This window comes from Oncorhynchus mykiss, chromosome 4 (genome assembly GCF_057628025.1).
Source record: "Oncorhynchus mykiss isolate SJ-2025 chromosome 4, ASM5762802v1, whole genome shotgun sequence".
Taxonomy (NCBI): domain Eukaryota; kingdom Metazoa; phylum Chordata; class Actinopteri; order Salmoniformes; family Salmonidae; genus Oncorhynchus; species Oncorhynchus mykiss.
The window spans coordinates 12,122,000-12,148,795 of NC_143025.1; the positions used below are offsets into that span (position 1 = coordinate 12,122,000).

Below are 26,796 nucleotides of genomic sequence, written 5' to 3' on the forward strand. Positions count from 1 at the left end.
TGGTTTCAGTGAACACTTTATTGTCCTTCAATTTGTCAAATACAGTGTTGCATTTATGACAATTCCACAGTCACATCTTTCCCTCAGAACCTTTGGCCAATTGAACATAGCTAAAAATGTTGACATCCCTGCATAAAACACTCCATAACAATCACATAAAAATATATATTTTTAAATACCACAAAATGCTTTACATCCCCACAATGGCCTGCCTTCACATACTAATGGCTATTGAAAGACGCTCCAAACCTTACTTGAACACAGCCAGATATGTTGCACCTGTTTAGTTCATGGTAAATGGAACAACTAGCCTTGCATCAATTGTGGAGTCCATCAAAGAACATTCCTGGACTTAAACTGGTCACTTGCATGAAGTTGTTCCTGTAACAAGTCTGGATAGCATGGCAGACAGATAAATATATTGTAAAAGCTAACCCAGCACAGTAAAGTAAAATGGCCTATCAGTGTATTTTATGTATTCAGTCCACTAAGAATATTATAGCCACAACAGACAGCATTACATCATCGTGCACATGTTGATGTTGTTTCTCCCCACCAGACGCGTTCATGACACGCAGATTAAAATACCAAAATCAATTATTAATTTGGGGACAGGTCGAAACACATGAGACATTTCGCTAGCCAATTTGTTCTGGGAAATAAATATTGGGTTAGTTTACGCAAAAATAAACGAGGTATTTTTTTTGTGGATCATTGTAGAATTGACACATTTGAAATACAAAAGTCGAAAATTAAAACACAAAAGGGGAAACCTAGTTAACCTCACATTCAGTGAGTTGAAAGTTCTATGCATAGCACCTGACTACGCAGACACCCGCGTGCAGTTTGGATGAAATGATTGAATAACATGCATACATTTATTTTGAAATGCTCGTGCACGGAACTTGGCAGGTCTAGTCAGCATGCTACACTCCGTAGAACAGGACACGCAACAGAAATGTAAAAGTTAGGGAAATCTCAATGGCAGTACAGTAAATGTGCAGACATTCTAGACGTGCGATGTAATTCGCTGTATGAGTGACTGTACTAGCATGGCCGAGTGAGGCGGTTGAGGAGGATGTTTAGAGGTTTCTTGGTCACAGAGGGGTCTATGTCAACTATTAGACCCTGTCCTAACCAAAGAGAGGCTGTGTTTACACAGGCAGCACCATTTAGATTTTCTTGACACTCATTTCTCTTTTGTCCAATCCGATCAGCTCTGAAAAAGATAAGAAAATAAATCAGAATTGGGCTGCCTGTGTAAACACAGCCTCAGAGACCCAGACATTGAGCTGCTGTTAATCGACTTGGCAAGCAGTGCTGTGACCAGGGGACAGAGCAGTGCTGTGACCAGGGGACAGAGCAGTGCTGTGACCAGGGGACAGAGCAGTGCTGTGACCAGGGGACAGAGCAGTGCTGTGACCAGGGGACAGAGCAGTGCTGTGACCAGGGGACAGAGCAGTGCTGTGACCAGGGGACAGAGCAGTATTGAGACTTGGGCCCCTACTCCAGAGGCCATCCCTCCTGCTGGAACACCAGCTCCACAGCCTCCTTCACATCCTGCACCATGAAGGATGGCTGGGTCAGGTTGGGGTCAAAGCGGAAGTCCCTGTGACCGTGGAAGATCCGATGCTCTGTAACAGTATGCCTGGGGTCAGGGGGCAGTTCCTGCTGGTCCCGGCTATACACCCCCGTACACACCAGGATGGAGCTGCACCCCACAGGGAGGGGCTCCTCGCCCCCGTACACCCCTGTAACTCCTCCCATCTCAGCACAGGTCATTTCGTGGGGGTCCTCCAGGGGTTGGCTCTGAGGCTCCCCCCCTCCGAGCTGCATCAGGGCTCGGGTGCGGTGGCAGGACTGTAGGTAGCGGTTGTAGAGGTTGGCACCGTAGATGTCTGCCATGGGGTTGTCACTGAGGGAGAGACGGGAGGGAAGGCAGAGAGTTAAGGGGGCTTGAGTTAGTCAAGATGGAATACACAGATTAAAACAGTATCTATGCTGGGCGGGCAGGCAGTCTCACCCGATGGTGTAAACAGTGTGTAACCCAGGCAGGCAGTCTCACCCAATGGCGTAGAGTCTCTCCACAGGTTCAGTCCAGCCCAGACTCTCAGCCTGCTGTCTGATGAGCAGCTCAGCATAGTTATAGGTCACCACACTGGGCTTTCCAATCAGAGCTTCATACTTCAGCTCACAGCCAGTCACCTTCTTATACAGACTCTCCAGACACACCAGAAACATGCCGTGACCAAACCTAGCAAACAGGGATATTTACAACACACATGTTCTGTTTACAACAATTTGGCTACAAGACCTAAATTGCCTTGATGCTATGCTTTGAGTGGAAGTGCGTGTGTTCCCACCTGGGGTTCTTGGCCTCAGCCACCCACATCAGGTCCATGTTACAGGCCAGCACTGGAATGTGAGGGTACTGCAGTGTTGTCAGGGCATTCCCAGGCTTCCCATTGGTTAAGAGCACATCCATTATTAGCTGGAGGTTGGTCTCCCATCTGACTGGCTCACCAAACAGAATGATGGCTAAAAAAATTGTTAAAGACAGTCAGTCAAAAATCAATCTTCTGTAAGTTTCAAAAGATTTGTTTTATTTGTATATATTGATCTAGAAGAAAAATAAACGCACACCTATTAAGACGAGGTGCTGGCTAGCGGAGTAGAAACTTGAAAATAAAAGAGCCGCACACTCTTGGAGCTCAGAAAAAATGTAATACCAACGTTTCGACAGCCAAGCTGTCTTCATCGGGGTATAATCACAAACACTACGTGATGACTCGTTTATATAGCGTCAAAAGACACAGGTGTCTAATCATGGCCAGGAGTGATTATACCCTGATGAAGACAGCTTGGCTGTCGAAATGTTGGTATTACATTTTTGCATCTGAGCTCCAAGAGTGTGCGGCTCTCTCTTATTTGTATATATTACCTTCTATCGGGGGTAACTCTTTACTTGGTGGAACCTGTAAGATAATTCAACACTGTAAACATGCTGGAGATACAAATGGTAAATGCATAAGAGTTGATGGGTCATAAATGTCCAATTTAGCTCTCCATTCTCCTCTTTCATACCATTATTAGTTTGTTCCTGCTGAACACAACCCAAGTCACGCCCTATCTCCTCCAACTACACCCTCACCATGTCTTTGGGTCTTCTGTTGTGATCCACCATGTCCTGAAGCGGATAGGCATCCCTCAGCATGTCTATGGTCACAACATTCTGAAATCCCAGACTGGTGTTGGATAGGTTAAGGTCAAACTCAAAATAACAGAACATTAAACAGAGCAAGACAATGCAACAGATTCATAGAGGGAGAGCAGTGACAATGATAATTTACAAAGGATTCCTGGCATTTAAGGGACAATCTGCACTTTATACTTAAATTATTGAACTTTTAAATTAATGATATACCCATTGATTATTGAATATAACTTATAAATACCTCATGAGCTTATTTCAACTGTCTTACCCCATGAGAACCCAAAATAGAGGCTTGTTTTACTCCACTGTTTGTAAACTTTGCAATTGTAAACAAACACTAAAGCCTCAAAACATGGCTTAAACTATAATTTATCATCATGGTCAGTCCTTGCATCAAAAACTATGTCTATGAATTTGAGAGTGGTTATAATTCTCCAGCAACATCCCTCAGCTGTTTACTGCAACAATGGGGGGGCTTTGTAATTGTTTAAACTGCAGATTTCCCCTTTAAACTGTCCTACTGTTTACCAAACAGTTTAAGCCCAAATGTATACAAAGACCTCATATTTCTTGGGTTACTGAATGGCTCAGGAAAACAAATGTGTGCTGAGTTTGCTCAATAGATGTATTCAGTTTTGATCCCAGTGTACATTTGACATAGTTGGCTGTGAAAGGATATCCTTTTAGAGGACAAGAGACACTTAATCTATATAAAACATACTGCTATTCAGCACCTTTTATATTACTGAAATGTTGTGTATATCCCTAGACATCTCACAAGTCGTCATCCCAATTATCACTGCTGCTCTGTTACATAGGTAATCTCCCTCTCTTCAAATGTCATGGAAAGAGTCACCCCCATGATCACTGCTCTGCCTGGAGATTAGTAAGGATACTTGTGAGCCACCTCCAGCACTGGGCCCTGTCCTGACACCAGCACACACATGTTGTGATACTGACTGAACATACGCAAAGGACTGTGGGACAGCATCACCTGGTCTGGAGAAACCTGCAGGGGAAAACACAAGCAAAAACAATCAGTAAAGCACAGAACCAGTTAGTGGAGGATTGCTGGGTGCAACATGACCCAGATGTTAGTGGAGGATTGCTGAGTGCAACATGACCCAGATGTTAGTGGAGGATTGCTGGGTGCAACATGACTCAGATGTTAGTGGAGGATTGCTGGGTGCAACATGACTCAGATGTTAGTGGAGGATTGCTGGGTACAACATGACCCAGATGTTAGTGGAGGATTGCTGGGTGCAACATGACTCAGATGTTAGTGGAGGATTGCTGGGTACAACATGACCCAGATGTTAGTGGAGGATTGCTGGGTGCAACATGACCCAGATGTTAGTGGAGCATTGTTGGGTGCAATATGACAATATAACCCAGATGTTAGTCCAGGATTGTTCGTTACAATATGACCAAAACGCATCACTGACTGCCACCTCCAGAAGGTGAGACATGTCAGCATGACCCAGATTTTAGTGCAGGATTGTTTAGTGCCCTATGACAATATGACGCATCCCTCACCTCCACTTCCAGCAGGTGCGACAGTTGTTCAGCTTTGGTCTGCCTCATAGAGTTCCCTGCATTGGTCACAAACACCACAGGCACTTTGTACTTCCCCTTCCTGTCCACCAAGCTCCTAAAGATCTGTTTGGCTGCAGGGATGGGTGTGCGGCCCCGCACTAGCACCCCATCGATGTCGAAGAGAAGCCCGAACAAGTTGTGGCCCTGTGGAGACAGATTAAGGGTGTGTGACGTGCAGCCTTTCTTCAGTGGACTTTGTGACAATGGTTTATGGTAATGGTCTTGCATCCTTGTATGTGTATAGGCCTTAGGCCTACATGCTGGACCAGACCACCCTCATCTTCTTTATGGTAGGCCTTTAAAGTGGGTTAGTAGTGGGATTAGTCTGCAGTGACACAGCGACCAACCAAACAGTTAAACAACTCAACAGCAATGTCCTGAACTGGTCCCCTTCTGTAGAAGGGTTGTCCAAGCTATGGACAGGACAGGTAAAGACAGACAGACTGCATCCTAGTAGTGTGTTTACATTAACTATTTTATGTCCGTCAACCAGCTCTTCAAGTTTCAGCCGGTTGGGAGGGGTATTTTTAGGACACAGGCTTGGCAGGGACTGTGGCTAATTAACTACAGCTAAATGTAAAGGTGTCACAGGGGAAACTGTCTAGCTAATCTATCAAAGTCACCAGATCGGAAAACTGTGCGTTTGAAACGGAGATTTGGAGCTAGCTATCTGGAATGTGAAGTGACCACACTTTGAATCAAAGTTTGATTACGGTAATTAGTTAGCCAGCTAACTATAAACGAGCCAGAATCAACAGTGAAACATTCGACTTACATTGCTGGAACTCTGTGATGAGATATACAGTTGTTTGCCTGCTCCTGCGTGACTTGACTTCAGGAGTCGCCAACCAAATTTCAAAACGTTACATCTTTGCAGTAACTCTGCCATTTCCCCTAACGTTAGCTAACAAGCTTAAGTTAGCTAAAACAATCACTACAGACAAAAAAACAACAGCAGTAACGTTACACACTACCAAGCACTAACTAGCTATAGGAACTACATAGCTAGCTATATCATACACGACAATAGAAGGTGAAAAGTGTGCCATCTCTAAACTTGATAGCAAGCTGCCATATGAATAACAGATGGCCACGCGTTGGCAAGCTTGCTTTCCGTCGGTGTCAACCCATACCGCGCTTGCGCACATCTCAATTTTATGGAAGTGACGTTGTCTACATCGAATTGAGCCAATGGACTTTCTTTCCTTAAATAAAGTTTCGATTTAGAGATTTTTATTGCGGTCTGTTTCTGTTCAGAGGAAACATCAAACATGTTTAATGTATCTTGTTCTCCTACTTGTGCATTTGACGTGTAAACATGCATTGTCAATCTAGTTATTACAATTAATCATAAAATACATCTTTATTGATCAAAATGAAACACCCACTCGGTCTTTCATAGCAACACACAATAGATACATCAGTAGCGGAAAACCTGTTTGTCTAAAATGAACTTTTATGTGCACATTGTTCATCTTGTTCTGTTTGTATTTAATTACTGTATCAATGTAATAGAAAATGTAATGTCATACACACCCAGGTCTCCTTGGCCTAAAACCTAAACAAACAAAAAAAGTTCTAAATCATGAGACATTTTAGATAGCACATGTGCTGCATCTCATATCATCAGGTGTCAACAAAAAAATATATATAACTTAGTATGTCAAAGGGGGAATACAGGATCATGATGAGTAGGGAGTCCTAAGTTAAATTGTCCAACAACAATGCAAAATTATTCAGTTTCAAAACATTTCCTGTTGCGTGGGCAACTGAACAGTACCCTGGTCCCCAGTGGGCTTTAAAAAAATCTCAGCTGTATCGGAGGTCGTTCTCCAGGCCGTAGATCTTGGCCTTCAGGGTCTTCAGCTCCCCCTGGACCTTCCTGGTCCGAGCGTTGGTCTGACGCACTTCGTGTAGGATGGCCAGGTCCTGATTCGGGCCCACGTTCAGGGTGACCTGAAACACACAGGTACCACACCCACACATGAGCCTGCACATAGCTGTTGTATGTTTACTTAGCTTCTAACACACCTCGGTACACGACATTCACCTCCTACGTACCTTGAAAAGCTGTTTCTCCACATCTTTGAGTTTTTGTCGGAGGTGTTTGATGTCGGTCTTGAAGCCCTCCACCTCCATGGCCCTCCTCTTCTCCAGGGCCTCGTACCGCTGGGTCGTCATCTGAAGACGCTTCGCCATCTTGTCCGACCGATCCTACACACAAAGGTGAGCAAAACACAGTGGAGTAAACACGCACACGCCACCATGTATAACACAAACAATAATTCAGCAAAATATACATGGTGTAGTCAGAATTATTCATATCATGTAAGGATTCGTGGCCACACACCTTGAAAATCTCCCTGCCCATGTCCCCCTCCTCTCTGATCTGAGCCAGGTCTGTCTCCAGGGTAACACACTGCTCCCTGTACATCTCAGCCAGGCGGTGGGCCTGCTTCAGCTCTTCCTGCATTGTCTGGGGCCACAGGAAATAGCAGGACACAACAACACCACAGGAAATCCATTTTAGAATAAGGCTGTAACATAACAAAATGTGGAAAAAGTCAAGAGGTCTTAATAATTTCCAAAGGCACTGTATATACACAGTGCATTCGAAAAGTATCTAGACCCCTTCCATTTTCCCACATTTTGTTACGTTACAGCCTTATTCTAAAATAGATTAAATAAAATATATCACTCTACCTCATAATAACAAAGCGAACACAGGTGATACATTTTTGCAAATGTATTACAAATAAAAAAACAAATACCTTTACATAAGTATTCAGACCCTTTGCTATGAGACTCGAAATTGAGATCAGCTGCATCCTGTTTCCATTGATCATCCTTGAGATGTTTCTACAACTTGATTAGAGTCCATCTGTGGTAAATTCAATTGATTGGACATGATTTGGAAAGGCACACACCTGTCTATATAAGGTCGCATAGTTGACAGTGCATGTCAGTTCAAACGCCAAGCCATAAGGTAGAAGGAATTGTCCTTAGAACCCTGAGACAGGATTGTGTTGAGGCAAAGATCTGGGGAAGGGTACCAAAACATTGCTACAGCATTGAAGGTCCCCAAGAACACATTGGCCTCCATCATTCTTAAATGGAAGAAGTTTGAAACCACCAAGACTCTTCCTAGCTCTGGATGCCTGGCCAAACTGAGAAATTGGAGGAGAAGGACCTTGGTTAGGGAGGTAACCAAGAATTTGATGGTGACTCAGAGGCTCTGTAGGCTATGGGCTCTCCAACCCTGTTCCAGGAGTCTTGTTACACTAGGCTCTGGGCTCCCCAATCCTGTTCCAGGGGTCTTGGGCCTATAGGCTAGGTTATTTTAGTTGTGATACAAAACTTAGCAAAACATATAGGCCCATGGGCTAGGCTTCATGATGCAGGCGACTATGATATGAAAAAGTCACAAAATGCATGCTCTGTTTCTTGCCTTTGACTGCACACATTGGGCATCATTAACAAGTGATAATATTCTCACCCGTCAGACTATTCTAAATGTAATGTTGTCTTTACATATACTAAATCATGTGTGTGACATTAGTTTTGATATAGAATGGGCTATTATCGTCATCCGATTGAAGGGAGCTTTTCGAGCGGTTCATTTTCATGCCAGCCAGGTAGGTAGGGTACTCCGGTTGTAAAGCGACGCAATGTGCTTAATATTAGGAATGTTGAGAAATAAATATAGTAGGCCCAGCCTATAGAAAGCTAATGGGATCCTCCTCTTTTTAATAGAGGCCATCAAAACTCTGTTTTCTCACACAATTGCATAGCATATAGAAATGTTGTGCAACATGGGCATACAATAACACTTATTTCATTCCATGCATCAACCAGCTACGAGGAGCTGGCTCTCGGTGGGCAACAGGTGATCCTATTCCGCTCAAACTCGTGTAGTGATTTTCGACTGCATTTGCATTGATTTCAGAGTGATTAGAGAGACAATAGAGCCCCGAGTACCTGGCCATTAGCAAGTTTGAGTGCTACTAACGACCATCAGCGGCATCAGAGCACCGTTTTGGAGAAGCCTAGTTACCGTGACTCAACAGTCATGTGGAATTTGACTGCGGTCATAAATATGTCGGAAATATGGTCACCGTAACAGCCCTAGGCACAACAACGCTTTTAACACCACTTGTTAATGTAAAATAAAAAAACGTAAAAGAGACTCCTTTATTTGAGGTGTTGGATGGGACATGATCCCAATGATGTAAGACCTCTGATCTGAAGCATGTGTACCACTACCCACCCTGAGCTCTTCCCTGTGGACGTGCTGTGTGTCAGGCTGGGGCTGGGTTAGAAGCAGGGCCATGCTGCTGCCGTGTCCTCTGGATCCTGGTCCCGGCTGCTCCCTCCCATGACCATCACTGGCTTTCCTCAGACGGTCCTGGGTTGAGTCCAGCTCTCGCAGCAGCCGGTCCTTCTCCACCATCCAGCCCTTCTCGTGGGCCCGCGTCTCAAACTTCAGCTGTAGGAAGTCCCTGGTGCTCTCGTACAGCAGGTTCTGGGTCCGGTCCAGCCTGGGAGGAAGAGTAGAGAGGGACAAGGAGTGGAACAGAGAGGAAGGGAGAGAACATGTATTCAGGATAGGGGTATGTGAACTAGGATAGGCATTTTACATTTTTTTTGACTGTTGGGAGTACTCCAACGATTTTTACTCAGGCCCGCATTGGAAAAAAAACATGCACATTTATCTATATCCCAACAACGCCTAATTTAACATAACCATTACAGGATAACAAATCCAAATCGCCCCATATACAGTGAGTATGCCAAACATAAATAACACATTCCTAATATTATGTTGCACCCCCTCTTCAGCATGAATGTGTTGGGGCAGGACTCTACAAGCTGTCAACAGCCTTCCACAGGGGTGCTGGCCCATGTTGACTCCAATGCTTCCCACAGTTGTGTCAAGTTGGCTGGATGTCCTTTGAGTGGTGGACCATTCTTGATACACACAGGAAACTGTTGAATGTGAGGTGCCTGGCACCTACTACCATACCCAGTTCAAAAGGCACTTAGATCTTTTGTCTTGCCCATTCACCCTCAATGGCACAAACACAATCCATGTCTCAATTGTCAAGATTTAAAAATCCTTCTTTAACCCGTCTCCTCCCTTTCATCTACACTGATTGAAGTGGATTTAACAAGTGACATCAATAAGGGATACTAGCTTTCACCTGATCGGTCTGTCATGGAAAGACCCCCTTTTTCGATCTTGTCTCATTCCTGCAACTCACCAACGGGCTCGGGAGGTGAAGGTGGAGTCATGAGTCCCCGAAACATGACCTGCCAAACCGTGCTTCTTAACACCCGCCTGCTTAATCCGGAAGCAAACTGCACCAATGTGTCGGAGGAAACACTGTTCACCTGACGACCGAAGTCAGCCTGCAGGTTCCCCGCCCGCCACAAGGAGTCGATAGAGCACGATGAGCCAAGTAAAGGCCCCCCGACCAAACCCTCCCCTAACCCGGACAACGCTGGGCCAATTGTGCGCCACCCTATGGGACTCCCGATCACAACCGGTTGTGAACTCGAACCCGGGTCTGTAGTGACGCCTCTAGCACTGCGATGCAGTGCCTTAGACAGCTGCGCCTCTCGGGTGGCCCAGAGAAGGTGTTCTTAATGATTTGTATACTCAGTGTATATTCATTCAATAAAAAAACAAGTGCCATTTAAGACTAATTTATTGAAACTGTAATATCAACTAGTTACATTATATTATGGAACAGAAACTTCAAAAAGGCAGTAACCTCAGCAGTGACACTTGCTTGAAGCAGACAAGACACTCATTTCCTGAGCCCTTATCACAGAAAAGACAACTGTTTTATGATAAAAAAAACAATGTAATTCAGTGCCATTGGAAAGTACTCAGACCCCTTGACTTTTTCTATATTGTGTTAGGTTACAGCCTTATTCTAAATTTGATTAAAACGTTTTCCCCCCTTCATCAACCGACGCACAATACCCCATAATGACAAAGCAAAAACAGGTTTTTAGAAATGACCAGAGAATCTTGTTTCTCAATGTCTGAGAGTCTTTAGGTGCCTTTTGGGCAACTCCAAGCGGGCTTTCATGTGCCTTTTACTGAGGAGTGGCTTCCATCTGGCCACTCTACAATAAAGGCCTAATTGGTGGAGTGCTGCAGAGATGGTTGTCCTTCTGAAAGTTTCTCCCAAGAGGCTTCAAAGCCTCTTAATGGCCAATACATAGCATCATCGCCAGGGTTTATAGACATCATTGAAACAGTCAAAACAGTTACTCTCAAAGAGTGATAATTTAAAACGGGACTCAATTTGGCGAGTTCAAAGTTCAGGGTTATAAACCAAAACATGTCTTATTTTCAATATACAGACGTTCAATTTAGTTTAATCTGCCTGTTCTTTGGAATTGTACAAATGGATGAACAATTCCACATTGAACACTGCATGGGGATGAATTACAGCCACAACATCCGTTTGGTGAGTAGGCCTAAGGCCACAACATCCGTTTGGTGAGTAGGCCTAAGGCCACAACATCCGTTTGGTGAGTAGGCCTAAGGCCACAACATCCGTTTGGTGAGTAGGACTAAGGCCACAACATCCGTTTGGTGAGTAGGCCTAAGGCCACAACATCCGTTTGGTGAGTAGGCCTAAGGCCACAACATCCGTTTGGTGAGTAGGCCTAAGGCCACAACATCCGTTTGGTGAGTAGGCCTAAGGCCACAACATCCGTTTGGTGAGTAGGCCTAAGGCCACAACATCCGTTTGGTGAGTAGGACTAAGGCCACAACATCCGTTTGGTGAGTAGGCCTAAGGCCACAACATCCGTTTGGTGAGTAGGCCTAAGCTTAATGATTCTGATGAAAATACGCTTGTTCTAGTTTTACCATCTATGTTCAGGGGGATTGTAGCCTGGGCTAACCAATTCTAAATGGCAGTAGCACTACGGAAAGTAGCCTACGCAGAAAAGACAGGACGCAATGATTTCAGCGCTCGTTGTGGGAACACGTTTCTCTCCTTCAGTCAGTCAACCAGTCCATTTTCTATTTGTGATTAAACGTTTGTATAGGCATTTACAGTGCCTTCAGAAACTATTCATATCCCTGGACTTATTCCACATTTTGTTGTGTTACACCCTGAATTCAAAATGGATTAGATACATTCTCCACCCATCTACACACAATAAAAATAACCCATAATGACAAAGTGAAAACATGTTTTAAAAATACAAAAATATCTCATTTAAATTTGCTAACATTTCAAAAAAACATTTTCACTGTCAATATGGGGTATGGTGTGTAGATGGGTGAGAAAATGTATTTAATCCATTTTGAATTCAGGCTTTAACAACAAAAATTGGAATAAGTCGAGCTAGGAATACTTTCTGAACCCACTGTATTTCTGTACGCCTAACGGGCGCTTGTGTATGTAACGGAATGGGTCGGAACACAATTGATTGAGTGAGACACAGTGGGGAAAGGGAGTTTAGGGAGAAGAACTACGTGATAATTGGCTTGGTTCTTTTTTTTTTGTGCCCCGCAAATGCACATGAACAAATGGAACACTAAAATCAAAGCGAATGAAAGTTGTCTTCGAGTCCTAATTCGATCTCTGGTTGATGATAGAGTTTTGACGTCAGTTGGAGTACTCATGTCCATCCCTGACGTGAACCCACTCTGACAGTGAGAGTAGTGATGCAGTCCTGGCCTCTGGTTGAGACAGCTCTCTCTACATATCATTTGGTGGTACAGTATGTGGGGTGGAGGAATATGAAATGTAGTAATGATATGAAGAGTGCAGTAGAGTATAGTAGGTAGTTTGCATACTTGTCAGTGAGTACGGTGATGCGGTCCTGGTCTCTCTGGTGCTGGACCTGTCCCTCCTCCACGTGGATCCTCCTGTCCTCCAGCAGAGACTCCACCTGCTCTTTGGACAAACGAGTCTGCTCTTCCATCTGAGCCTGCAGCGCCTCCACCTGCACATTACACCAGTTCAATAGTTTTCAATGAGCTAAATGGGTTGCTTTTGAGAGTGTGTGTCGTACTACCTGTAGTAGTAAGGTCTGGTTGTCTCTTCTGTACTGCTCTGGGCTTCCTCCATTCACCACTCCCTCTGATCTGGATGTCCGGCTTCCCTCTGCTCACAGACAGAAGCAAGGCTAAGTGGCACAGTCAGGGGAATATTGCACTCCCAAGACAGATTATTCCACATTTCCGTAAACTGATTTGTGCTCAGAGCACACTGTAATCCTACTTACTAAATTTGATTTTAGTAGCTCCCCCCCTTAGGCTTAGGTTTATCTTACATAGGGAAGATCTTTCAACTCTTAGGTAGAGCAAATTGTTATGAGATAAAAAAAAAAATCAAATGCAGGGCCAGTCCTGGCCTTTTGGGGCCTTAGGCAACATTTTGTTGGGAGGCCCCCTTACACATTTTTCACATGGGACTGAGAGAAGATTTTGCTATTTTATAACAAATGTTATGGTATTCTACTAGTTTCTGCATTGGTCAGAGAGAAAATGTGCAGTTTTACAGCTAATTTCCTGCAATTCTACACATTGTGCCATGTTGATATTATATCTGAGTGAGAGTGAATAACAAAATCAAATGGGGGCCCCCTGGAGGTCAGGGCCCCTAAGCACGTGCCCTGGATGCCCGGTCTGTAATTCGACCATGATTACTATAAGTTTAGATAGCTGGCTCGACTAATTTACCAATCTAAAACATTTTAGTTGACATTAACTTATTGAGTGATTGTCAGTGACTGACATGAGAGAAAAGTTGCTGATGCACTACCACATTTTGAAATTGCACCTTGTATATTCTACTATTCCAACTCTCAACAGTAAGTTGAGACCCCGATGGTCGCCTATGTCGCTTATGCCTGGGGTCGGCCCTGATCAAATGCCATCTTGAATGATTTTACTTGTAAACCTGCAATATCTCAAACCAACAGATACATCTAAATATGTATACCCCTAAAATATAATGATCAAATCATGAAAACAGAGAATTTTCTTCAACCTTTTGCAGATCCAGTTCTTGACTTTGCCATCTTCCGATGATCCAGAATTCTGGGCTCTAGTTCCTTCTGGGCTATGCTAACCTACAGCACAGTAGACAGACAGGCAATAGTCATGTAAGTTGCCAACTAGATATCGATCCCTTTCCGAAGTCATGTAATGTCAAATAAGACAATGGAGCAGAATTAAGTTTCCTGAAGTGGAACTGTGAACCCTGACCTTGTGTGGAGGGTCACGGTGGAAGTAGGTGATCTCCCCAGTGTCTGGCCCCACCAGGGCTAACAGGTGCTGGATTTTCTTCCTGTCCTCCAGCTCTCTGAACACAAAGACAATAGAAAACCTGTATTTTTCATGTAAAGATGTAAATGTCAATAGCAATTGTAAAGTGTAATTGTGAATCAAATGAGGGCTCACCTGATCTTGAGTCTGTCATTCTCTGCGTACAGACGCAGCGCCTGTTCCCTCTCCTGGAAGAGGTACACCTGCATGTCACTCAAAGCCTTCTGCAGCTCAGATATCTCCCCTTCGCGCTGTCGCACCTCCCACTGCAGCTTGTGCTGGGAGGGCAGGGAGAGACAGGGAGATTAGCACACACCCATCAGTTGCTGTCTGCATGCATGCACTCCCCACACCCACACACACACACAGTTCACCTGGTCCTCTGTGGTGCCTCTGTACTTCTCCAGCATCTGCATCAGATCATCGTGTTCTCCATCAAACTGGGCGATCTTCCCCCTGTAGAACTCCAGCAGCTCTCTGGAGGGGCGCAGGTAGGCCAGGCGCTCAGTGATGGGGGGCAGGGGAGAGTCCTCCACCCCAGGGGTGTGGTCTGTCTGCCTGGAAGGGAAGACAACCCAGAAGGGAGGACATTATCCCACTAAGCTAACAAAGATAAAAACCAATCTAGGAACAATTCCTTAGTCAGATTAGCGTAGGAGCCGTAGGGAGATTAGACTCAATAATGAGATTAGACACAATAGATTTGGTCACTACAATTATGTAATCTGATAGAGGAAACAATTAAACAACACAATAGGTAGCCTTTACTTACCTGTCTTTTGTTGGAGGTGACTCCATCATGTTGACCTGAAACACATTTATTGTTCAATTTGAGACACAGTTAGATGATTGTTATGATATGTGTGGAAGCCCCGGAGGTTTTTAGATAGGGCATCCCGAGTGGCGCAGCGGTCTAAAGCACTACGTTTCATTTTATGAGGCGTCACTGCGGTCCCTGATATACGGAGTCCCATAGGGCAGCGTACAATTGGCCGAGCGTTGTCCGGGTTTGACCGACATTGTAAATACGAATTTGTTCTTAACTTACTTGCCTAGTTAAATAAAGGTTCAATACAAAAAGTATAGCAGTTATCTGTTGTTGTGACTTGTGCCATGATACTGGGTGTTCAGTTGCCCACATGATCTCTCGAAACAATGAAATTCCCAAATTGAGTAATATCAGGTGCATGGCCGCTCTCCTACCCGTCGTTGCTAAGCGCCTGTGTGGCAAAAGACGCGGGGAGTTTGAAACTGATAACGTAGCTGACTGGTTCCACTTGTGCTAGCTAGGTGGCGATCTGTGTCTATTAATTGTATTTATGAAATATCATAGTTTGCTAGTTCGTTCTATCAAAGTGAGCTGCCAGCTAGAACAACGGTGCACTCACTTCACAAACAAGTCACAAAAACATTCGCCAGTCAAATTTGTTTGCGTAAGACAGCTAACACAGATGGATAACAGTACAAAATGTTTAAGTGGCATATCCGATGGCAGTATTTCAACAATGATTCTAAATCTGTATTAAATATTGACATTCGTTTTCCCTTTACCTTTCACTGTTTCATGAATCTTCAAACTGTCTTTAGATCCCGGAAGTTTTCAAAGTCTTTCTTCGCAGAAAAAAAGTGCAGTGTGATTCGAGTAGCGAAGCTCTACCGCCACCTACTGTTTTATGTAGTGAATTGAAACACTGTGTGACCGTCTGGACTTCTGCACCAACTTCTGCACTGTTTCACGGTATCTTACATAAGGAAATAGTGAAATATGTTTTTTCTTTGTCATAGACAATTAAGCCTAAAACGCAATTGCCACAGGCACTACTTTATCATATGTTACAATAACCTAACTGTACAGTAGTATTAGAGGTGGTGGAATAAGGCTATGAATTATTTGCGCCTGGACTAGACACTGATATAAGGCCAGTTTTGTATTCGTTACCCTATCAATTGAGGTTATGATTTGGGGAGTGTACGCTGATCCTAGACCTGCGCCCGAGCAACTGTTACCCGGTGCTATTCTCTAAATACGGCCCCTGGTGTCACTCATCTACTACCCTGCGTTCAGTATCGGTAGCGCCACTTTCGGTAGCGCACACAGGACGATTGAACGCCGGTTGGTGGCACCGTTTTTTTGTTGTTGAAAATGGAACGAAAAGTAGCTCGAGAATTTAGACACAAGGTAATAATTTAATAATTAAATATTTGCCTAATGTGGTAAGTAAAGTAATTTATGTTATGTAAAGTAATTGGTGTTTCATTTCTCTTTGGCTGTTATCACTGTATGATGTACTCTGAACCCTGTTTGGGTAACGCTTTTACACAGCTGCCTTTACATTTAATATGTCTTGATAGGTATTGAGAACTAATTAGTATAGGACTAACATATGTTTTGTCTTCGATTTTTATTGCATTGTTTCATTCTTTATTTCTCAATTGTGAAATTAGACTGTTTGTGTGTTAAACAACGTCATTCTCTGTATGATTTCAACGTTGCTCCCTCACATGTAAGGATATTTAATTTCATATATTCCTTTTAAACACTGTATGTGTGTATGGGCTATACAGTAACATACATTTAGATTGTCCGAAGAGTCTGTACAGGTAAGCTAGGCTACAGTATTTCATGATGACTTATGGCCTGTGTGTTGGCGTTCTTGATTGGTTAGTCATTGTGCATTGTCTGTATTGCAGAAAGTTCTTCTGGGTTTTCCAACATATTTTTTGTTTGTTGGTCATTCATGATCCAACACATATATACCAATGATGCAAAGAAATTAAAGGAAATGCAGAAGTCTAGAGGCGTCACTACAGACCCTGGTTCGATCCTGGGCTGTACCACAATCGGCCGTGATTGGGAGTCCCATAGGGCAGCGTCGTTGGGGTTAGGGTTTGGCCCGGGGTATGCAGTCATTGTAAATAAAAATTTGTTCTTGACTAACTTGCGTAGTTAAAGAAATATAAACAAATTAATTGTAGGCATACAATTGTTCATTTCCCAAATGCAGGTTACATTATCAGGGTAATAATGTCAAAAGAGAAACTGTGTAAAGGGAACTTGATACATTTTGGTGTTTTCAGTCCTCTGTAATGTGGATCCCGAGCTATGTTGTAGGTTGTTACTGGGTCGCTCCCCTTTTGATCATTTAGACAATGTCAGGGATGTCCAGCCATGCAGAAAGGAAGGAACAATTTACAGCAGCATTTAGAGACCGAGAGAGCAGGCAGGTAGGCAGGCATGAGCAACAACGACTCATTTTATTTGTCTTTTAGAGGTGAATATAGGCTAATGTTGGATTGAAGTGGGCCCTTTCATCTCTATTATAGCTGATTTGACATTAATGTGTGATGTATTCACCCCTGGGCTTTGTTGGATGTTTGAGAATAAGGGAGTTTGAATGTTTAGAGATCACAAGAGAACTTCAGTTATAACATAAGCTGTGTGTTGGTCCATGTTCCTAGACTACCCAGTGGTCTGTGGGTGGTGTTTTATGATCGGCTTCATCAGTTTATGGGGCCAAAGTCTGCACATAGTCACATTGCTTACGCTGTCTCTCAATGTCGAGTCAGAGAGCTTTACGACACTATAAACACACCGGCATACACCCAGCAACCTTTGCATATTTGTGCTTTTGTCCGGTAATGTGTATCTAGGTGTGTGTGTGTGTGTGTGTGTGGACGTGTTTAACTATGCTTGTGTGGACCAGAAGTCCCCACAAGAATAGTAAACAAACAAACATTTGACATTTTGTTAGTCCCCACAAGGTCAAATGCTATTTCTAGGGTGTTTAGGGTTAGGTTAGAATTAGGGTTAGGAGCTAGAGTTTGTTTTAGTTTTTTGGTTAGGAGTCAGGGTTATGTTCAGGTTTAGGGTTAAGGTTAGGTTTTAGGGTTAAGGTTGGGGTTAGGGAAAATAAGATTTAGAATGGGACTGAATTTTGTGTCCCCACAAGGTTATCTGTACTGTGTGTGTGTGTGTGTGTGTGTGTGTGTGTGTGTGTGTGTGTGTGTGTGTGTGTGTGTGTGTGTGTGTGTGTGTGTGAGAATGTGAGACTTTTTTTGTCACAGGGTTGTACTGTAAGGTTATACTGCTCACCTCACTATTCCAAACCCCCCTCCAACCTCCCCCTCCGTCTCACTCCCTCACTCCCTCTCCCCAGTCCAGTGGCATAAGAGTGGCTCCCAGCCCAGAGTCCTAGTGAGGGCCGGCCACTTCGAAGGAGAAGGGATCTAGAAAGAGGGAAAGCTACCTGGCCTTCTGCCACCAGCATCAACAATAGAATAGAGATACTATTGATGCTAATGCTTTTATGGGCACACAAACACAGCAAACATATACACGGGCACACGCACACGCACACGCACACGCACACACACACACACACACACACACACACACACACACACACACACACACACACACACACACACACACACACACACACACACACACACACACACACACACACACCTAGGGCTAGGGTGCATGTCCCCTGTCATGGTGAAAGGACCACAGCTGAGAGGGATGTGTCAGTAAGAGTCTGCAGCTTTCCCCGACTGTGGCAGCTGCTATCTTGTCTGTGATAAAGACGATGACGATGATGAAGATGTCTTTGTTGTCTAGGTGGAGCTACTCATTGACAATGAGGCAGAAAAGGATTACCTGTATGATGTCCTGCGGATATACCACCAGTGAGTACCACCATCTATGTCTGACTTTCACATTAGTTTAGTGCTAAATTATTGACTTGTTAGTAATTTTCAGGACAAACAATCTTCGCCACAGTTTTTCAATTTTCTTCCCTTAACTGATTTCAGTTTGCTGATCCTTTATTTGAGGAAGTGTATTGTTAGTAGTGTACTCTGCCAGTACTAGATACATGAATTGTTAGTAGTTAGTAGTAGTTGTTAGTAGTGTACTCTGCCAGTACTAGATAAATTAATTGTTAGTAGTTAGTAGTAGTTGTTAGTAGTGTCCTCTGCCAGTACTAGATAAATGAATTGTTAGTAGTTAGTAGTAGTTGTTAGTAGTGTACTCTGCCAGTACTAGATACATTAATTGTTAGTAGTTAGTAGTAGTTGTTAGTAGTGTACTCTGCCCGTACTAGATAAATACATTGTTAGTAGTTAGTAGTAGTTGTTAGTAGTGTACTCAACCAGTACTTGATACATTAATTGTTAGTAGTTGTTAGTAGTGTACTCAACCAGTACTAGATAAATACATTGTTAGTAGTTAGTAGTAGTATTTGTTTGTGGTGTACTCAACCAGTACTAGATACATCAAGATTATATTTTTTCTGTCACTTCTATTTCAACCAAGCAAACCTCTTGATTTCTCTCAAATCACACATTTATGTATAATATGGGATTAAGTCTCCTGTGTGTGTGTGTGTGTGTGTGTGTGTGTGTGTGTGTGTGTGTGTGTGTGTATGTATATGGGGGTGTTTGTGTGCATGCTTGTGTGTGTATACAAGTATTTTATGTTGGGGAGATGGGTTTCGTTCAGGAATGTGATGTTAATGTGGACTGAATGGGGAGTTAGAGGAGCTGGTTTCCATGTGGTCTGGGTATGGAGCCAGAGCCCTGAGACCCCATTGGTTAGACCTACAGTATGATCAGTTTTCCACTGTGCTCCGCCAAGCCTGGCCAGCTATTCACAAAAGCCATTTCCCCCTTCAAACACAAGTCAGGAGTGAAATGGTGAACATTAATAATTAATAGTCATAGGTCATAGGCCTTTTTGTTCCCATTGGTAGGTTGATGGCACATTCTTGATATACTTGATAAGGGTGCAGTGTTTATCAAACTGTTCTGTCCTAGTTGTTCTATACGCAGCTTTGAGGCAGTTTTTCCTCCTAGTCATGTATGTCAGAAATAGGAATGATGAAGGCGTTCAAAACCTCTCGCTCTCTCTTAAATGATTGTGCAGTGACACTGTGTGTGTTTGTGTGTGTGTGTGTGTGTGTGTGTGTGCGTGCATGCGTGCATGTGTCAAACATTTGTGTGTGTGTTGAGCTGACCTCTGACCCTCTGCTCTCTCCCTCAGGTCCATGGAGTTGTCAGTGCTGGTGGGGGACCTGAAGCTGGTCATCAACGAGCCCAGCCGCCTGCCGCTGTTTGATACCATCCGGTCCCTCATTCCCCTCAAACACCAGGTGGAGTACGACCTGCACACCCCCAAGAGGTCACGGTGAGTGGAGGGGTCGCTGCCACCCACCAGGCTGGAGCTTTAACAGTCCATAGACTTTCAATGAGATGCATTTGTCTTATACTTTCTAGTCACTCCAAGATAACGGCAATGTACACTACATTGATACACAGAACTGATAACCCCTTCCTGTCATCTTCCATCTATCCCCTTCTCCCTCTCCCCCCTGTCTTTCTTCTCCTCCTTCCTCTTCCCCCGCCTGGTGGCGCAGTAAGCTAAGGGAGGTGCGTCTGGATCGTACTCATCCTGAGGGCCTGGGGCTGAGCGTAAGAGGGGGCCTGGAGTTCGGCTGTGGACTCTTCATCTCACAGATCGTCAAGGATGGACAGGCTGGAAACAGTGGCCTGCAGGTGTGTGTGTGTTTCTGTTTTCACGAGGTCATGAAGGGGACAGTCTTTTCATATGATGTGGTCAATATTCCCACTAGGTGGAGTAAAGAAACATTGATTAGTTACCCTTTGAGAAGCAGATTCATAGACTGCACCACCTGACTCTGTTGAGAAATGTCAAACGTCTCTGTATTAGTCATTATGCAGTTCATATGGGTATCTCTCCTTGCTGTTTTACATATAGTAATCAGGGTTGGGGTCAATGCCTTTGAAATTCCAGTCAATTCAGAAAGTAAACCAAATTCCAGTTCCACATTTTCCTCATTGAAAAAAGCATTGAAGAAAATTGGAATTGGAGTTTCAGTGTTGTTCCTGAATGATATGGAGTTGAAATGGAATTGACCCCAATCCTGATAGAAACATATCACATACAGTATGCATGCATCAAATACAACCAATCAGAGGAACAAACTGCTTTGATAAAAACATCAGTGGATTTTTACCTTCCTGTCCTTCATGAAGTAATTGAACCTACTGTACTGTCTGGGGCGGCAGGTAGCCTAGTGGTTAAATCGTTGGACTAATGTCATGAAAATGTTCCATCCCAATGATAATAACAATCAATCAATAGCTTTGACCAATCCCAGAGGTTTGTAAGACCATGGGTTTAATAATAATTAGTCAAAGACTCAGCTTATGCAAAAGGTTAGTACAGTTTATTCACTACCCAGCCGACAAAGATTAGGGAGACCGTGAGAAGCACTCCCTGTCCTCCCCCAAGATTAGGGAGACCGTGAGAAGCACTCCCTGTCCTCCCCCAAGATTAGGGAGACCGTGAGAAGCACTCCCTGTCCTCCCCCAAGATTAGGAAGACCGTGAGAAGCACTCCCTGTCCTCCCCCAAGATTAGGGAAACCGTGAGAAGCACTCCCTGCCCTCTCCCAAATCTCCCAGCCTAGCCAGGTCAGCACCGAATTTTGCTCAGACAGTCTGTGTTTAAGATACTATAAATAATATATTGTACAGATATATTGTTTTACCCTAATTCTGACTAAAACTACACACATCATTAATTATAATTTTACTGACTATAATCAATTTTGTACAATGATATGGTTTCAGGGTGGAATATTCTAATCATGAATTTAAACATATAAATTCCATCAACTAATAACCGAAAGGTTGCAAGATTGAATCCCCGAGCTGACAAGGTAAAAATCTGTTGTTCTTCCCCTGAACAAGGCAGTTAACCCACTGTTCCTAGGCCGTCATTGGAAATAAGAATTTGTTCTTAACTGACTTGCCTAGTTAAATAAAGGTAAAAATAAAATACTGTAGTTGTTCCCCTCAGCCAGCACGACAGATGTCCCACACTTCCATTAGCTCAGTATCCAGTGACACAAATTGACACACCACTACTGAGGTGACACAGCCATCCTGTCTGGCACCTGGAGGAAAAAACTATTCTGAAACTCATCCTTACCCAGTGAGCACAAGACTTTGAAAATATGCATGGAGGGTGGAGGGGTTGTTGTCAGACATCTGAAGAGAAGCAAACACACAATGCCATAACACTGAGAGAAATGTAGCCACACATTCTATCACAACCCATAAAAAATGATGGTGGTCTGACCTGTGTGACCTCCAGATGGGAGATGAGATTGTACGCATCAATGGATACTCCATTTCTTCCTGTATCCACGAGGAAGTCATCAACCTCATCAAGACCAAGAAAACCGTGTCGCTCAAAGTCAGGCGTAAGTTCACCCATCCCATTCAGGGCATATCCCAATAATGTACTTATCTTTATGTATATAAGTAATTACACTTAATTTTCAATTTCTGTCTCTTTGCTTCTTTTCTCTGTCCAGAGGTTGGATTGATACCAGTGAAGAGGTAGGGCTGTTTCTCTCTTGGTTGGTATTGTATTTGACAACTTTCTGTTTTAGCAAAAACGAGATGAGGTGTGAGATTAATAAAACAACAAACGATATATTCTGGATAAGGGGCATCCAGGAAGCATGTGTTATGTATTTCCTGTGTCAGGCGTCCCTCACAAAACAGGTTTTCAACCGACCTCAAGGTATCATCCTGGTTAAATAAAGGTTAAATAAATACATAAATAAATATAGAATTAGATTTCTGTTCTTCTCCAGTTCCACAGAGGAGCCTTTGAAGTGGCAGTTTGTGGACCAGTTTGTGTCTGATTCTGGGGTGAGAATGAGATTCATATTCTTTTAGATGAAATATTCTCTCACATTCTTTATTCCTTTGGCCCTTCTTCATTCTCATTTTTGTAATTTAACAAACACTCTCATCCAGAGCGACCTACAAATAAATACTGTAATGCAACCAAGCACATAATTTTCTCTCTCTCTCTCTCTCTCTCTCTCTCTCTCTCTCAAAAGACGAAAAACAGTGTGGCAGGCCTGGCGTCCATGGGAAGCAAGGAGATCAAGGAGAAGAAGGTGTTCCTGAGCTTGGTGGGCACCAAGGGCATGGGCATCAGCATCTCCAGTGGCCCCACACAGCAGCCTGGTATCTATGTCAGTAACGTCAAACCTGGCTCCCTCGCTGCTGAAGTAGGACTACAGGTAAGAGTTTGGCCCTGTTTAGCATACTGTGAACCACTATGAAATGAACATCTAGAAATGCATCACGATGATCACCTGGCATTAATAAACTCATAGTGTTTCGTCAAGATCCATGAGAAATCTTACTGGCTAGGAATTGTTTTCCGAACCATGTCGCAGAGTGTTTATGTGAGAAGATCCCATCGAGCTTGGTCCTAGTATGCTACAATGTCCCAATGTGGATTACAATAAAGTGCTGAAATGTGTGTGTGTTGCTGCATGGTTGGTATTGCGAGTTGTATTGTGTTTTGTGTTGGTAGATTGGTGACCAGATCGTCGAGGTGAACAGGGTGGAATTCACTAATCTGGACCACAAAGAGGTAGGACACACAAAATGCAAACAAAGGTTTGATACCTCCAGAATACAGTTTTGCTTGGTAAATAATACATTTGCTTGGTAAATAATAAACTTTATTTTGTGTTTATTGCTTAGTAAAGTTTAATCTTTATTGTGTCTGCAGGCTGTCAGAGTTCTGAAGAGCAGCAGGAGTCTAACCATCACAGTTCTTTCTGGTGCTGTAAGTACACCGTCAACTGCTACGAATAGTGCTTCCGTACAGGAATAGTCCACTCAAAAACTATCTTTTTCATTTTTTTTAATTAGTCCATTGTCGATATAGTCCCAAAAATGTTTTTATGTCATCAGTTTTCAATATATAGCACTTTCAAGAAGCAAAGTGCAGAATGCGACATCATTATGAAGATGCAATTCCACAACTTATCTGCAGCAGCATACCCCTAACAACTTGCTAGACCCCTAATAACTTAGTATATCCATAACAATTTGCTATACCCCTAATAACATACTACAGTATACCCATAATGACTTACTATACCCATTACAACTTACTATACCCCTAATGACTTACTATACCCCTAACGACTTGCTAAACCCCTAATCATTTACTACGGTATACCCATAAGGACTTACTATAACCCTGACAACTTACTATACCCCTAACGACATACTATACCCCTAATAACTTACTACAGTAAACCCATAAATGAATTACTATACCCTTAACGATTTACTATACCCCTAATGACTTACTATACCCCTAACAACTTGCTATACCCCTAATAACTTACTACAGTATACCCATAAAGACGTACTATACCCATAAAGACTTACTATACCCCTAACAACTTGCTATACCCCTAATAACTTACTACAGTATACCCATAATGACTTACTTTGCCCATAATGACTTACTATACCCCTAACAACTTACTATACCCATAATGACTTACTATACCTCTAACAACTTACTATACCCATAATGACTTACTATACCCCTAACAACTTACTATACCCATAATGACTTGCTATACCCCTAACATCTTACTATACCCCTAATGACTTACTACAGTATACCTATAAATATTTACTATACCCCTAACAACTTACTATACCCCAAACGACTTACTATACCCCAAACGACTTACTATACCCCTAATGACTTACTATACCCCTAATGACTTACTATACCCCTATCAACTGCCTATACCCCTAATAACTTACTACAGTATACCTATAAATATTTACTATACCCCTAACGACTTGCTATACCCCTAATTACTTACTACAGTATACCCATGATGAATTACTATACCCGTTACAACTTGCTATACCCCTAACGACTTGCTATATCCCTAACGACGTGCTACAGTATACCTATAATGACTTACTATACCCATAACAACTTACTATACCCCTAACGACTTACTATACCCCTAATGACTTACTTTACCCCTAACGACTTACTGTACCCCTAACGACTTACTATACCCCTAACGACTTGCTATACCCCTAACGACTTGCTAAACATCTAATGACTTACTATACCCCTAATGACTTACTATATTCCAAATTACTTATTATACCCCTAATTACTTACTACAGTATACCCATGATGAATTACTATACCCGTTACAACTTGCTATACCCCTAACGACTTGCTATATCCCTAACGACGTGCTACAGTATACCTATAATGACTTACTATACCCATAACAACTTACTATACCCCTAACGACTTACTATACCCATAATGACTTACTTTACCCCTAACGACTTACTGTACCCCTAACGACTTACTATACCCCTAACGACTTGCTATACCCCTAACGACTTGCTAAACATCTAATGACTTACTATACCCCTAATGACTTACTATATTCCAAATTACTTACTATACCCCTAACAACTTGCTATACCCCTAACGACTTACTATCCCCCTAACGACTTGCTATACCCATAATTACTTACATTACCCCAAACGACTTACTATACCCCTAACGACTTGCTATACCCCTAACGACGTACTATACCCCTAACGACTTGCTATACCCCTAACGACTTGCTATACCCCTAACGACTTACTATACCCCTAACGACTTGCTATACCCCTAACGACTTACTATACCCATAATTACTTACATTACCCCTAACGACTTACTATACCCCTAACGACTTACTATACCCATAATTACTTACTATACCCCTAACGACTTACTATACCCCTAACGACTTACTATACCCCTAACGACTTACTATACCCCTAACGACTTACTATACCCCTAACAACTTACTATACCCCTAACGACTTACTATACCCCTAACGACTTACTATACTCCTAACGACTTACTATACCCCTAACGACTTACTATACCCCTAACGACTTACTATACCCCTAACGACTTACTATACCCCTAACGACTTACTATACCCCTAACGACTTACTATACCCCTAACGACTTACTATACCCCTAACGACTTACTATACCCTAACGACTTACTATACCCCTAACGACTTACTATTCCCCTAACGACTTGCTATACCTCTATTAACTTACTACAGTTTACCCATAATGACTTACTATACCCCTAACGACTTACTATACCCCTACTAACTTACTATACCCCTAACGACTTACTATACCCCTATGAACTGACTACAGTATATCCATAATGACTTACTTTAAACATAATGACTTACTATACCCCAAACTACTTACTATACCCCTATCATCTTGCTATAACACTAATGACTTATTTTACCCCTAACAACTTTCTATACCCCTAATGACTTACTATACCCCTAAAGACTTACTACACCCCTAACATCTTACTATACCCCTAATGACTTACTATACCCCTAATGACTTACTATACCCCTAATGACTTACCTTACCCATAATGACATACTATACCCCTGACAACTTACTATACCCCTGACAACTTACTATACCCCTAACAACTTACTATACCCCTAATGACTTACTATACCCCTAACATCTTACTATACCCCTAATGACTTACTACAGTATACCCATAATGACTTACTCTACCCCTAACGACCAACTGTATCCCAAAAAACTTACTATACCCCTAATGACTTACTACACCCCTAACAACTTACTATGCCCTTAATAACTTACTACAGTATACCCATAATTACTTACTATACCCCTAACGACTTACTATACCCCTAACGAACAACTAAACCCCTAAC

General features: G+C 42.9%; 3 protein-coding genes across 4 annotated transcripts in view; 1 reads left to right on the forward strand and 2 right to left on the reverse strand.

Annotated features, from left to right (window-relative positions):
- Positions 1 to 5,984, reverse strand: hdhd5 (haloacid dehalogenase like hydrolase domain containing 5). The gene is made up of 8 exons (XM_021598762.3): positions 5,586 to 5,984; positions 4,751 to 4,954; positions 4,111 to 4,223; positions 3,152 to 3,245; positions 2,942 to 2,975; positions 2,364 to 2,538; positions 2,066 to 2,254; positions 1 to 1,915 (listed from the first exon to the last, which is right to left on the reverse strand). The coding sequence occupies exons 1-8, from the start codon at positions 5,697 to 5,699 to the stop codon at positions 1,504 to 1,506; spliced, it is 1,335 nt and encodes a 444-aa protein (XP_021454437.1). The 5' UTR covers positions 5,700 to 5,984; the 3' UTR covers positions 1 to 1,503.
- A 170-nt stretch (positions 5,985 to 6,154) lies between these two features.
- ccdc77 (coiled-coil domain containing 77) lies at positions 6,155 to 15,772 on the reverse strand. Of its 2 annotated transcripts, none has more exons than XM_021598760.3 (12): positions 15,666 to 15,772; positions 14,887 to 14,921; positions 14,489 to 14,672; positions 14,250 to 14,392; positions 14,055 to 14,151; positions 13,837 to 13,918; positions 12,860 to 12,948; positions 12,639 to 12,787; positions 9,078 to 9,348; positions 7,161 to 7,286; positions 6,872 to 7,024; positions 6,155 to 6,766 (listed from the first exon to the last, which is right to left on the reverse strand). In XM_021598760.3, the coding sequence occupies exons 2-12, from the start codon at positions 14,913 to 14,915 to the stop codon at positions 6,620 to 6,622; spliced, it is 1,470 nt and encodes a 489-aa protein (XP_021454435.1). In that variant the 5' UTR covers positions 14,916 to 14,921; positions 15,666 to 15,772; the 3' UTR covers positions 6,155 to 6,619. The 2 variants fall into 2 exon arrangements, with proteins under 2 accessions (XP_021454435.1, XP_021454436.1); XM_021598761.3 differs by lacking the exon at positions 15,666 to 15,772 and adding an exon at positions 15,503 to 15,526.
- A 7-nt stretch (positions 15,773 to 15,779) lies between these two features.
- Positions 15,780 to 26,796, forward strand: part of ush1c (Usher syndrome 1C) — a 33,500-nt gene continuing 22,483 nt past the window's right edge. Inside the window, exons 1-10 of the mRNA XM_021598768.3 lie at positions 15,780 to 16,293; positions 18,736 to 18,803; positions 20,158 to 20,301; positions 20,531 to 20,669; positions 22,296 to 22,404; positions 22,519 to 22,543; positions 22,804 to 22,861; positions 23,056 to 23,241; positions 23,541 to 23,600; positions 23,742 to 23,798. Coding sequence (XP_021454443.3) covers positions 16,258 to 16,293; positions 18,736 to 18,803; positions 20,158 to 20,301; positions 20,531 to 20,669; positions 22,296 to 22,404; positions 22,519 to 22,543; positions 22,804 to 22,861; positions 23,056 to 23,241; positions 23,541 to 23,600; positions 23,742 to 23,798 — 882 coding nt within the window. The 5' untranslated portion in view covers positions 15,780 to 16,257. The remainder of the gene's footprint in view (positions 16,294 to 18,735; positions 18,804 to 20,157; positions 20,302 to 20,530; positions 20,670 to 22,295; positions 22,405 to 22,518; positions 22,544 to 22,803; positions 22,862 to 23,055; positions 23,242 to 23,540; positions 23,601 to 23,741; positions 23,799 to 26,796) is intronic.

Coding starts and splice junctions, on each gene's coding strand:
- ccdc77 (XM_021598760.3), bottom strand. CDS start 14,915: ATGATGGAGTCACCTCCAACAAAAGACAG. Junction 9,349..12,638: donor ATCACCGTACTCACTGACAA/GTATGCAAACTA, acceptor TCTTCCTCCCAG/GCTGGACCGGACCCAGAACC. Junction 7,287..9,077: donor TCCACAGGGAAGAGCTCAGG/GTGGGTAGTGGT, acceptor CTGTGGCCCCAG/ACAATGCAGGAAGAGCTGAA.
- hdhd5 (XM_021598762.3), bottom strand. CDS start 5,699: ATGGCAGAGTTACTGCAAAGATGTAACGTTTTGAAATTTGGTTGGCGA. Junction 4,955..5,585: donor CATCACAGAGTTCCAGCAAT/GTAAGTCGAATG, acceptor CTGTCTCCACAG/GGCCACAACTTGTTCGGGCT. Junction 2,976..3,151: donor ACAGAAGACCCAAAGACATG/GTGAGGGTGTAG, acceptor ATTATCTTACAG/GTTCCACCAAGTAAAGAGTT.